The sequence below is a fragment of the Erithacus rubecula genome, assembly GCF_903797595.1.
Source record: "Erithacus rubecula genome assembly, chromosome: 11".
NCBI classification, from domain to species: domain Eukaryota; kingdom Metazoa; phylum Chordata; class Aves; order Passeriformes; family Muscicapidae; genus Erithacus; species Erithacus rubecula.
In genome coordinates, this window is record NC_136663.1 from 18,988,214 (window position 1) to 19,000,903 (window position 12,690).

A 12,690-nucleotide genomic window follows, 5' to 3' on the forward strand; every position below is an offset into this window, starting at 1 on the left:
GCTGCACTTCCTTTGTAACCTGGTGAGATTTCCTTTTAATCTCAGTCCTGCTTTTCTCAGTCCAGTCCCAAATCCCAGGCAGTCTTCGCACTTCAGCAGTTTTGTGAAACACTTTTCCCCTTAAACAGGATGCACAGTGTTCCTCCAAGCCCCTCTCCCCCCTCATGTGGCAGTGCCATCCCAGCTGCTGCTCAGAGCAGGCCCCAGGCACCAGCAGCCAATGCAGAAACACAATGGGAAATAGTTTTGCTGTGGAGGCTGAGCACTAGGAGCCTTTATCTGTGTTTGGGTTCTTGTAGAAGGTCTGGGCAGCTCCTGTCCCTGCCTGGCAGCTCTGGGACAGGCTGTGTGTCTGGATGGAATCCTCTGGTGAAGCCTTCTGCACAGATGGATCAGGAAGCAGAGCCCCTGTGTCTGAGGGGAAACTTGGTGCTGGAAACTCGGGGTGGTTCTTTGGGTTCTTTGAAAATGAGCATCCATTGGGAAGGACAAGCAGATTAGCAATTCAGGGGTGATTTTAAAGGCTTTAATTGCCATAGTGCATTTGAGCTTTGATTTTTATTAGCATATTTCTCTTAAAATGAGGATATAAGCAGTAGCTTGCCTGATAGAGGGAAAAAAAAAGGAGGCTTGATGTGGAAGATGACAAAATGAGCCTGCCATGCCTCTCTTAATGCTCTTGGGCAAAAGTCAATAAAGGACTTGTCTATTTGAGAGTGCAGAGGAATTGCTCCATTAGCATGAATGATGGATGATGAAAGGTGATGAAAGGATAAGTGTTTTGTGGTCAATGGATAGAAAGCATAGGAGGAGAAGTGATTTTATTGGGTTGTTTCTGCTCTTAGTGAGCTGCTATGCTGTTTGTTCTGAAGAGTTGATCAGCAGGGAGTTTCTGCAGTCTGGAGGTGACACTGACTTGCTCTGTGTGTTGTCTTCCACACAGACCCTTCTAGAGACAACCACGAGCCTTTTAAACCACGATCTCCACTGGTCCCTGTGTAACCTGAGAGCCTCTGTCACCAGAGGCCTTACCCCAAAGCAGGACTACTGCTGCATCTGTCTTCAGCAGTACAAAAGGAGGCAAGAAACTGCTGATGAAATCATTGTTTTCAGGTAAAGTTAAAAGATGGGGTTGCAGCTGTGATCATGTTGATAGTTTTAAAAGGGGAAACAAATCTACTGGTTGGCTTGCCTGAGTAATGATCTGTATTCCTGGAACACATCTCCCTGCTGCCTTGCACTGTGAGAGAGCTGGCTAATCACACCCATCAGAGCCTGCTTTGCATGCTGCCAGCTCTGCCTGGCTCAGAGGAATTGCCTCCCAGTTCCAGGAGCTGGCTGTCAGTTTGCTGTCCCCTCTCCCAGCAGTGTGCTTTGGCACTGCATCACCCTGGGCTCATCTGTGTATTTGTACATCTAGGATCTGCCACAGCCCTGGCATGTCCCATGTCCTGTCTGTGCCCAGGAGTCTGTAAAATAAGGTGAAATCATTGTCACCTTGGTGTTACAGTCTGTAGCTCTATCAGCAAATGGGCATCCAGTGTTGATTCTGTGAGTCTGGAAATCAAAAGGAGGGTGAGGATACACTACTCATGTGCTGATTCCCAGATACAGCCTTTTCCCACTGGGCAGCCCCTTCCTCTCCACGGTGCAGAGCTCAGGAGGTGCTGCCCTGCTCCCAGCACTGCCTTCCTCTCTCCCCAGCTGTGGCCACTTGTACCACTCACTGTGCCTGCTGAGTAAGGAGTGTGGGGTGGTCACCAAGGGCCTCATGAGGTGGATGTGCTACAAATGCAACTCGAGCAACAAGGGAGGGAAGCTGAGTGAGAACTTCTCAGAACTGAAAAAAGGGACTGCAGCATCCCTGGCACAGGTAAGTTTTGTGAGGTGGTTTCTTGTCAGGTAAACTTTCATCATCACTTCCTTCTCTGTTTGTGCTTCCAGACAAGACTCTGATCAGTACCTGTCAAACACTCTCAGTAGCTAATTGGCCATTTTTCTGAATGCCAGTTTATTTTGGTCAGGGTACAACTCTGGAAGTCATGGAAATTTGTTCATCCAGAAGGTCTAGGAGCTGGTGGGAGGGCTAGCTGGATGCTTGCAGATGCTTGTGTGGACAATTCCTGTCAAATTGTTTTTAGGTGTGTTTTATATAAAAATTAGATTTATAATTGGTACATTCCTTGTTGCTGGATTGTGAAGCCTGTGTTCCACCTTCCTAGCAGATAATCTGGCTCTGGATAAAATGTCTGGGGTTGATTTGACTCACTAAGTGCTTGCACAGTATTTTTAAGATGCTTGAGTGTAACCAAGATTGAGGCAGCTGGATTTGGGTGAGAGAACAGAGAATTAATTTGTTTTTATTGTCAGTATTTGTGCACTGAAAGTTTCATCATCCTTAATTCAAACTGAAGTACAGCCTCAAGTATGCATGGAGATGTCTTTTCCCTGGGCTGGTGGTTGGGTTCTCTTAGGGGATGTTGCACGTGGGCAGCTGAGTTCTGCTGCTCTACATTCCACTGGCCCCTGGGTGAGGGTTTGTTCCCAGCTGCCTCAGGGTACTTTGTGCATGTCACCATACAGATGTGCACTCCTGGAACCCAAATAACTCAGTCTTGGAGTATGTTTTTATAGTAGTATTTAATTTTGTTCTAGCAGATGATTCCAATTCCTGCCAAACCCATCCCAATCAAAACCCCCGGCTAAGGGCCTTAGTCAGCTGCTGCACTCACAGGAGAGGCTTCCTGCTTGGGGGAGATGTGGGGAAAGGCAGTCTTGTAGGCCTGTGTGGAGCACCATGCAGTCTCTACAGTCAGGCTGTGTTAGTCTTTGATTTGGTGACAGCAGCAAGATTTTCCCAGGAGCTTGGAAATCGAGTGTGGTCCAACCAGGCTGAGCAGTGTGTGTGTCCTGTCCTGCTGCAGTGGGATGTGGGCATTGTAAGGCTGGGAAAGTTCAGCAGTCCCACATCTCACCCTATACACTCCTGCCCCAATGGGGGTGACAGGTTGGGGTGTAGTTTAAAAACTAAGGGCAGAATTAACTACTGAAACTGCAGTCAGCATTCAAGTGTCTGACACTTGATTCCACTGTGTTAGGATTGGGTCCTGGTTTCTGTTGGGCAGTCAGTCAGGGAGCCCCTGTGGCTCCCCTTTGACATCAGTCTGACTTACCCTGTAAATAAAGAAGGGGAAAATGCTCCACATGCCATGACAGTGATTGGGGTAAGGAGGAAAAGATGTTTTCTTTTATTTAACTGATGAAAATGAAAGGCTGGCTGGGACTCAGGGCCTAAAGGGAGATATGGAGAGACTGGATGGAGAAGAAGACTTACATGGATCATCTAGTGCTAGCTGGGAAGTGTCCATCCCAGGCCATCCCCATGCAGGATGGTGTCCTGCTGCTGCTTCCCTGCTGCCATCACGTGCTCTTGGCAGGGAAGTCATGGCTTCCTGCTCCATGCACACAGCCTGGCCCAGCAGAGCTCCAGCACTGCTCAGGCCCCAGCTCCTCCTCCCTGTGTCCCACATCCTCTCCAAGTCTGTGATATTCCTCACATATCTCAATTACAATATTTAACTGTTGTACTTGCATGTGATCAAACTGTTGCACAGTCATGCCTTAAAAAAGCTGAGTATATTTAGACGTGGCAATAAACTGGAGAATCTCCAGCTCCTGCAGGAAATTTGTTGGCTGAACAGTCACTGCTCAGAAGTGTTAATTAACCCTGGGAAGTAGTGATTCCTCTGTCCTGCTGTGGGCTAAATTACAGAGTAGACTTTCTGTGCTGGGGCAATAGTGGGAATGCAAACTGGGTGAGATGGGGCTTCTCTGTGTCCTCTCTTGACTCTGCTGGCCCCAGCCAGACCCAGAGCTCTGAGCTGGACAAGCTGCTCTGGCTCCACAGCTGGTGTTTGTGAGCAGGAAATCCTGAGTGAGGTCCTGCTAACAGCATTGTGTTTCCAGCCCTGCCCTCCCCAGTGTCAGGTCTGGAGCTTTCAGGCCCTTCTGCACAGACATCTGTGGGGAGGGTGTTTCCCTGTAGCCCCTTTGAACACCCTGAAAGCTTAGTTCCTCTCTTGGCAAAATCTAATGTGGTGATCTTCAGTTGAGGTATTTATTTTCTTAGGAAGCCTTGAATTAGGAGTAGAGTCATACTGAGAAATGCCACTGAGCATCTGGAGTGCATTTCACAGCACTAATTCTGCCCTGCCCAGGCAAAAGCTGTCAGTTTGAATTGTGCAGCGTGGCTGAGATGTGCATGTGAAACGACAGCCCAGCAGACAGTGCTTCCCCTGCCCTGTGCTCTGGGTGTGATGCTGAGGCCATTCCCTGCAACTGGGGAGGTGGAGAGATTCCACAAGCCAGCACTGACCCGTTATGGGATCAGTAACAGCACAGATTTCAGTGGAACCTGGCTGGGATGAGGGCTTGGCAGACTCTGCCCCAGCCAAGGGGAGCAGAAAGAAGGGCACGGGATTTTCATTCCTCTGATTCTGCTACCAAAAGTTTGTGCTTTCTGTGTTACCCCTGAGCCTCACTGACTTCCCAAGGGTAATCCTCTGGGGCTGGATGATCATCTGTCCTACCCTCCCTACCTTGGAGCATACCCTAAATGAGAGTTAAAAGAAATGGGAGCTTGTTTTTCTGGTGGGTCTCTAATGCAGTTGCAAAGCCGTGTGTGTGTTGCGGTGGGTGGAGCTCAGGGAGGCGGGGCGGTGAGCGCTCAGCAGCTGGGCCACTGCCCGAGTCCCTGCAGGAAAGCTCCGGGTATCCCACTCACTGATTCCCAAAACTCATTTGCCTCTTTTCAATGAGCAAATGTTTTCTGTTTATTCTGCCAGCCTGTGTGCTGGGGATCAGGGAGAGCCTTGGCTCCTGGGCCATAAGCCCTGCCATGAGCCCCTGAGCTGCCATGCTCTGGTTATTCTGTGTCCGAGGGGTTCTGAGCATGCTGTTGTTGGAGCTGTCCAGATGGCAGATATGTTTTATTCACAAGTTTAATCCTGTCAAGTCACGCCAGGACGGACAATGGACTTGATCCATAGTTAATCTAGTTTGTCAGGCTCTACCTTTGGGCTCTGTCCTGCAGTTTTCCTGTGTTCCTCCCTGTGACAGCCTTCCTGAGCCTTGGAAACAGCTCTGCTGTGTGAGAGGCTGGTACCATATCCCTCATGTGACCTTAAAGATCCCTCTGTATCACTTGCTTTCTGTTGGGCAACAGTGAAGGTTTAGGCTGGGTTTTTTCACCAAAACTTACTTTAGAGCCTGACAGATGTTACATGACTTTCATTCATTAGGAGACAGAGCCAATGTTAGGGTTTTCAGGGGAACAGTGACCATCCAGTATTAACTTGTCTCCAGCAATATAAAAAGCTTCCAAGGGGTTTATAACTTTGAAAATATCCAGGTGCAATCCCCCTAATATTATCATAGAGATAATTAGTGTTTACACAGTTACAAGAATGGATATTCTCTCCTCTGTGGAGAATGTTCCCATGTAGAAATTAACTGAGCAAACATCCCATCCTTTGGCTTTGGAGGTGGAGTCTTTTACTTCAGCAGTGCACAGGAGATCCATGTGAGGAAGGAACTGGAGACACAGAACATCTCTGATTGCTTGTAATGGAAACAGATGTGATCTGGTAAGAAAAATACTGAGTGCAGGTGTTGTTGTGAGCCTGGTAGAGGAGGACTGGCACCAAAGCTAAAACTGCAAACAATACAAATTGAAAAAGACTGATTTGAAAATCAGAATTATCCTGTAGCAGGATAATCAAAATTGACTCTTTTCTTGAGCTTCTCATTCTGCAGGAGTTGGGTGAGTTTTGTTGTTTTGTGGGGGCTTTATGAGAAATACCAGAGTGAATTGTAATTGTGTCCCCTGGCCTTCCTTCAGAGCAATCTGCAGCCTGCAGAATGCTCCTTCCACTGCCTGCAATCCAAAGTCTGGCTCTGTGGGTCTGTGAGCTGCAGACAGTGGGCAGGGACAGCTGATTCCAAACTGCCTGGAGCCAGGAGCAGTGAGACCAGGATTACCTGGGGAAGGCTCATGGCCGGGTTAAGAGCAAAAATGGCAAAATTGCAGTGGTTAATCTCGGCTTGACTTTACATCTCAATTTCTAAGAAACTGTTCCTACAGTCTGATGAACATTTCCTCCCTTTTAATAAAACATTCCAGTCTGGAAGGATGTGTAGAACAGACTCATTGAAATGCAGTGGCAGCTGCTGGGCTGCAGCACCTGTGGATGTTGCCATAAACTGCAGCAGTCCCTGTTGGCAGTGGTTCTGTGAGCTGAGCTGGTCCCCCACAGCCCAGGATGTGTCCATCAGGATCCAGCACAGCACCAGGGAAGGGCAGGAGGTTGCTGTGCCTTCACAGAGGGGCCTGGAAGCAGGGACATGTGCCAGGGGAGCTGTTCCTCGAGCTGGGCTGGCTCCTGCTGATGCTGGAGGGGGGATGGCTGTTCCCTCTGTGCTTCCAAGCTGAGAAATAACCAACTGGCCTAAGGCTCAGGGTGCAGTTGACTCCTGCCTTTGATGTTCCTCTGAAGGAGGGGAGCGAAATAAAGGCAAGCCAAGGCTTTGGCTGTTTGTGGTCCCTTGATGGGAGGGTAGGAGAGGGACTGTGCCAGTGGTGCTGGCTGAAGCTGAGGGTGCAGTAGCTGTTCTGGACAGCACCTTTCAGGGGTGCATCAGTGTCTGGTCAATGCCGTCAGTCAGAAGCTGCATTTCCCATGACTTCCTTGCAGCCCGAGGCTGTGGCACAAGGAGAGCAATGTAGTGTGGTCTGTGTGAGACTTGGACACAGACCAGCTGAGCTCCTGGGGCCAGAGCTGGGCTGGGCACATTCTGAACCTTCTGGATACACAGCAGTGCCAGGCTGCTCCCAGGGGTCAGGAGGAATGAAGGGGACAGGAAACAGAGGTGTTCCTATGGGTTTTCTGTAAGGTTTGGGTTTGCATTACTGATGAGCCTCTGGCAGGAGAGGTCACAAACCCTTACACCAAGTAGGATTTCTTCCCTCTCCTGTGTATCTTTTACACAAGACTTGAGGGAACAGCTGGAGCTGTGTCAGGGCAGGGTTAGGCTGGATATCAGGAAAAGGTTCTTCCCCAGAGGGTGCTGGGGCACTGAACAGGGTCCACGGGGAATGGGCACAGGCCCAAGGCTGCCAGAGCTCTAGGAACATTCAGTGTTCAATGCTCTCTTGTTGGGGTGTCTGTGCAGGATCAGGGGTTGGATTTGATGATCCTTGTGGATTCCTTCAACTTGGGACATAGTGTGATTGCCTTCCCTTTCTCTCCCCAACTCCTGCCCTTGAGAGAACACTGCACCTCCTCAGCTTGGCCCTGTGGGGTCTGTTCAACAGCCTCTTGGCTCATCTCTAGAAAAAGAATTCTCTGCATGAGGCCTCTGAACTCTCAGGTGCAGGTGCTGAGCTCAGCCCAAGCACAGGCCTATTGGGCATCATTTTTCACATTTAATCCATGTGCTGCCATGCTTCCCTCAGAGCCTGCTGGATTACAAATGAACCCTGTCTGCTGGGCCATGGTGTCCAGTGAGGATGTGTGGGGGTTGTGTTTGTCTCATTAACTCTGAGCAGTGTTACTGCTCCTTTGGCTGAAGGCATCAGTAGAAGTCCAAGGGAATATCCCAGCAGCACCTGGTGTAGGCAGGAGCAGCTCCCCAGAGCATGAGTGGGAGTACAGGGATGTGCCTGTGTGCTCCCCTGTCTGACACAGACAGTGCCCTCCTCTCCTGACACTGCAGTCTCACGTGGCTGCAGCAGTGACTCTGTCAGAGCTCTAACAGACCTGTGCTCTGCCAGGCCCCGAGTGGGAGGTTTGCTCCTCTAGTTCATCTAAGTTCAGCTGGAAATAAGAGACATGTGCCTTTGCCCTGGTGCTCTGAGGAGGGAGAGGCCAGGCTGTGTGACAGACGGGCTGTGCTGGGAGGCTGCTGTGCCCTGGGCACTCGGGGCTGACCTGGCATCCTGGCTGCCTCTGACAGGGAGCAGGCAGGGCTCACCTGCTGCCAGGCACTGCCTGTGCTGCCACAGGGGAGCTGCTGGGGGCTCTGGGGCTGTCCCAGGGCAGGTTTGCCCAGCACCTGCCAGGATGTTCCTGTGCAGCCATGGGCTGGGCTGTGCCTGTCCCAGTCTCGCTCGCCAGGGGCTCTGCAGAGCTTGGCAGCAGCAGCAGAACACTGCTGTTCTCAGAGGGGTGTCCTGAGGTTTTCCTGAAGTTCCTTAACAGCTCTGTAATGTCACTGTCATTGTAGTGTCACAGCCTTGCTTGCTTGCTCTCAGGTTCCTGGGAGCACCCTGAGAACAGCAGGGCCTTACCTGACAGAAAAGAGGCAGGTTTACTTAGTTTAACATTAATTGGCTGTGTTCTCCTTAAAGCCCTGAATTTGGGTACCTGTTTGTAAGGCTGATGAGCCATGGTGAAGCAGGAGAGGAAGGCCAAGGGTGGGCTTGGTTTCCACTGCCTGTGGGCTCAGCTCTGTAAATGGGAATGTGGAGAAGGTTGTCTTTGTTCCTAGGAATCCCAAACCCTTCCCCAGGACTTCTGCTGCTTCTCTCTGTGTTAAGGGAGCAGCCCCTGGGGCAGTGGTGCTCTGAAGCTCCAACTGATGCAGCTATACCTTGTGTGGAAGGAATGGCTGAAGGGCAGCTCTGGGATGGGTCTTTTGGTGTGGCTCTGTGCCTCTGCTCAAACTGCTGAGATCTGCTTTGCTTAAGCACTGGCTGACGATGGAATTTGTAGATGTTAAATTAAAGATAATTGCAAGCTTGGGAAGGCTGTGTGGTGACTACCAGAGGGGGTGGAATATGTGCAAGAAAAACATGCAATAGAGATTAGCATTAGTGGTGGGATCTAGGAGAGCTGGAAAATGAAAAAAGCCTTTTTTCCTTCCTCCTGGCTGACATCCTCAGGGGATAAATTGCCTCTCTGGGGTTCTGTGTCTTGTCTGAGGCCTTTCTCAGAGGGTGTGAGGATGTGGCTGGAAATGGGTTGGAGGTGCTGAAGGGTCCATCTGGGAGCTGGCCAGCCCTGCAGACAGAGGCTGTGCTGTGGGGTGAGCCCAGTGCCTTCCACTGACACCCGAGTGCTGCTGCTGGACCCCGGGAACCTCCCGTGGCTCCTGAAGGGAAACATGCCTTTAGTGACAGGGCTGAAAAAGGAAAAGGCCTGACAGCAGTTGTTTCCATGACAACAGAAAGAATTGCCTGCAATATTTCAGCTCATCAGCCTGGGAACAGCCTGATTGATAGTTACGTACGCGTGGTAGGGAGAGAGCAGGAGAGGGGAGGCCAATTATATGACATTTTCCTTGTCCTTGAGTGCTTGTGGCCACAGCAACTGTGGAGGGCACTTTTTCCTTGCTTTTTGTGTTTTCCAAGTGAGGATGACCTGTGTGTCCCTGGGAAGCACTGGTACAACCTGCTGGCTGTGTGTCCCTGACCATCCCTGTCCCAGGCTCAAAGCCTATGCCAGGTGTGCAGGGAATAGGGACATCTGGCTCCCTGACTGGCAAATAGTTATTTACACTACAGAGAACATCCTGGATGAGGAGAGAGTTTGGTAAATGTTTCTAGCATAAGTGGTCCACACTCAGGACATTCCTCTCTTCCCAGACTAATGACCAAAGGCAAGAGGTGTGTGGTTTTTGGGATGGTCTCAGAACTATCAAGGCTTCAGGAAACCCATGGGAAGCTCAGTGCATTTCCATTGCCAAAGAGCTTAAAATTAAGCAGCTTCAGTCTACCCACTGGCAGGATTATAGCATTTTTGGTTAGAAACCCCTGGGAAATGTATTTTGGAGAAAATTATTTGAATGTTCCCTTAAAAATAGATCCCCAGAGACAACAGATGCCAGCCTGCTGCTCATGAGGGAGGCTGTGCTCCTGGCTCCTTTTGGGGTTTCTTGATGATGCTTTTGCTTTGCAATATGAACAGAAACATTCAAAATAGAAACACTGTGGTGTGATAAATAGAACAAACCTACAAGAATCTGTGATGCTTTGTCATCTCTCCCTGGGACGTGTAAATGGTGCCATTTACAGCAGTTGGAGTGTGTGCAGCCCTCTCTGCCTTAGTGCTCTTGGTGCATCTCTGGGCCCTCCCTGTGCCCTCACCTGCAGCTGCCTCTCACTGCTGGAGGACACTTGGCCTTGTACCCCACAGCTGGGCAGGGCCATGGCCTCAGGGACATGGCTGCCACTGTTGTGAGACTCACATTGCCTCCCCCTTTGTTTGCCACCCCTCATTTCCCAACTTTCCGAGGACAGGAGCTGGGACCTCATGATGGCATTGTAGGATACAATGGCAGTATCCTGCCAGTTGTTAATGGTCATTGGCTGAGGTGGGGTAGCAGGCACACACAGCCTGTTCCTCTCTGTGTTCCGGGCTGGGCGGTGTCAGACTGGGCGGGGCCGGGACGAGGGACAGCGCTGGGGGAGCTGCTGCTGCCGCCTCGGAAGGAGCCTGGAGAGGCTGCATGGCCACAGAAACCCATTACTTCTCTTCCCGGCTGGCTGTGAGCAGGTTTTCCCATGCCTTTTTTCCTTCCTCAGAGTATCCCAGTATTGTCACTCTGTGCCATCAGGGACAGAGCCCAGGCAATAACTCACTGTGGATGCAGGGGTGTAACTGTCCTTTGGGCAAGAACAGGACTTTTTTTTTTTTTCTCCCCAAGCCTGGGGTGCACATAGTGGCTTCATGCCAAGGGAAAGGTGGCTGAAAAGACTTCCCAAACAAGTTGTGGACTGCCTTCTCCCGACCCAGGAATTAATTTCTGTGTGTAGGAACTGACAGCCTTCTCTGTGTGGTTTCTGTAACCTTTTCTTTCTCAGGTGAGTTCAGAGTCTGTGTTGGATCCTCAGCAAATCCAAGCTTTTGACCAGCTCTGCCGACTCAACCGAGGCACGTCCCGAGTACGTACCCCCTGTTTTCCTTCTGCTGTTAACTGGTGATGGGCACTGTTCACCTTGCCAAGCCAGACACTGGCACTGGCAAGTGAGGGCTCTGCTTTTCTCTGGGGTTTGGTCTAGTGCTGGCACTTGGCGCAAGGCAGCAATGCTGGGGAAGTCACTGGCATGGGAATGCCTCTGGCTCTGGGGCTGGGCCTGACAAGTGTCCCTGGGGCAATCCTTTGTGATTTGTGACTCAGCTCCCCTCTAGACACTGCAGTCATTTGGAACATTACCTCCTCCTATGCCCCTGCTGTCCCAAGGAAAGCGCAGCTCCCTCTGTCCCTGGCATTTTCCTTGTGCCTCCTGCCTGTTCTGGCTGTGGCTGTTGGCACTTCCAGTTCTTTCTGTGTTTGTTTTTCAATTATGTGACTTCAAAGCAATCTAAAGACCCCTGTAGTGTTGTTCAGTTGAAGACTAGTGACCTGCACGGAGCTCCGTAGGGTCCCTCCATGGCATGCATGGCCTCGACTTTACCTGGGTTAAGGCTTCTCTCTCTGCAGCAGGGGCACAGTGGCCCTGGGCTCTGTGTGCCCTGCAGGAGTGTTCCCGGGGTGAGCAGGGCGTTTCCTTGCAGCTGGCTCTCCTGACGGAGCTGGCGCGCGGTGACAAGCACGGGCCGCTCAGCGTTTCCCACGGGGACCCGGCCACCAGCAGCGTCTTCCAGAACGAGAACTTCCAGCTGCACCTGACGCCCCCTCCGCTGGCTGAAGAGTAGCACTCCTGCCCTGCTTGCTCCCAGGATGTGCTGCTGGGAAGCCTTCCCACCAAACACAGGATTTTCCCCCACAGCACCCTTCCCAGACCCCTCTGTGCTGACCCTCACTGGGTGCTGGTGGGTTGTAGCTGGGTGATGCCCCAGCTCTGCTTTGGCAGTCGTGGGGCAGCTGGGCTGGAAGCTGGAACTCTGGGACAAACCCCAGCATGCTGAGGCACACGGAGAGCTGCCTGTGCTGACCTGGGGGCTTGTGGCAGCAGCAGGAACTTTTCCAAGTAACCAAATCAGCTCTGCCTGCTGGAGGAGCCTGTCCTGTGCCCAGAGGCCCAGTGTCCCTGTGCTGTGCTGGTTCTGTGGCTGGGGGCCACACCTGAGTTCTGTGTTCTGTTAAAAGCAGCTGTTCTGGCAAGGTCTGGCCCTGCTGTCTCATGGTAGTAGCCACAGGGTCTGAGGGCACAGAATGGGTAAATCCGGAGGCGGCTTAAGAATGCAGGAAATGACACCTGTGTGAGCAAACTGGCTTGCACATGCTGTGTTCTACCAACCCATTAAAGAGGCCCTTGGTTCAACTTCCCTGTGTGACTTCTGCACTTCTGAGTTGGCTGCTGCTAAGAGAAAGATATATCTTGTGCCTGAGGGTGAAGCTCAAGCCTCCCCTCTCATCTCATTGTACCTGTGTGGGGCGTGGGAGGAGTGTGTGTAGAAAAGGTGCCTCAGGCCCTTAGGGGCTGCAAGGGGATAGAGAGTGGATGTGATGGGCACTGATGATCACAGAACCTTTAGCATTTTGCTCTCAGCACCTCAGCCTAGTGTTGGTGGGGTTTCTGTGCTGTCACGCACACTCGTCTTCCCCCTGCTCACTTCAGCCCTGGCACTTGGGTGTTTTGGGGTGCCCTTGGGGTTCCAGCTGTTCCCAGAGCACAGCACCAGGTGGCTGTTGCTCTCCCTGCACACAGAGCTCCTGTGGCTGATATGTACAGAGCTCATAGGGAAT

General features: G+C 51.3%; 1 protein-coding gene across 2 annotated transcripts in view; it reads left to right on the top strand.

Annotated features, from left to right (window-relative positions):
- VPS8 (VPS8 subunit of CORVET complex) overlaps window positions 1-12,265 on the top strand; it is a 65,290-nt gene extending 53,025 nt beyond the window's left edge. For both annotated transcript variants that reach the window (XM_079314807.1, XM_079314808.1), the window contains exons 42-45: window positions 944-1,113; window positions 1,705-1,873; window positions 10,862-10,942; window positions 11,556-12,265. In XM_079314807.1, coding sequence (XP_079170933.1) covers window positions 944-1,113; window positions 1,705-1,873; window positions 10,862-10,942; window positions 11,556-11,696 — 561 coding nt within the window. In that variant the 3' untranslated portion in view covers window positions 11,697-12,265. The remainder of the gene's footprint in view (window positions 1-943; window positions 1,114-1,704; window positions 1,874-10,861; window positions 10,943-11,555) is intronic.
- The last annotated feature ends 425 nt before the right edge of the window (window positions 12,266-12,690 follow it).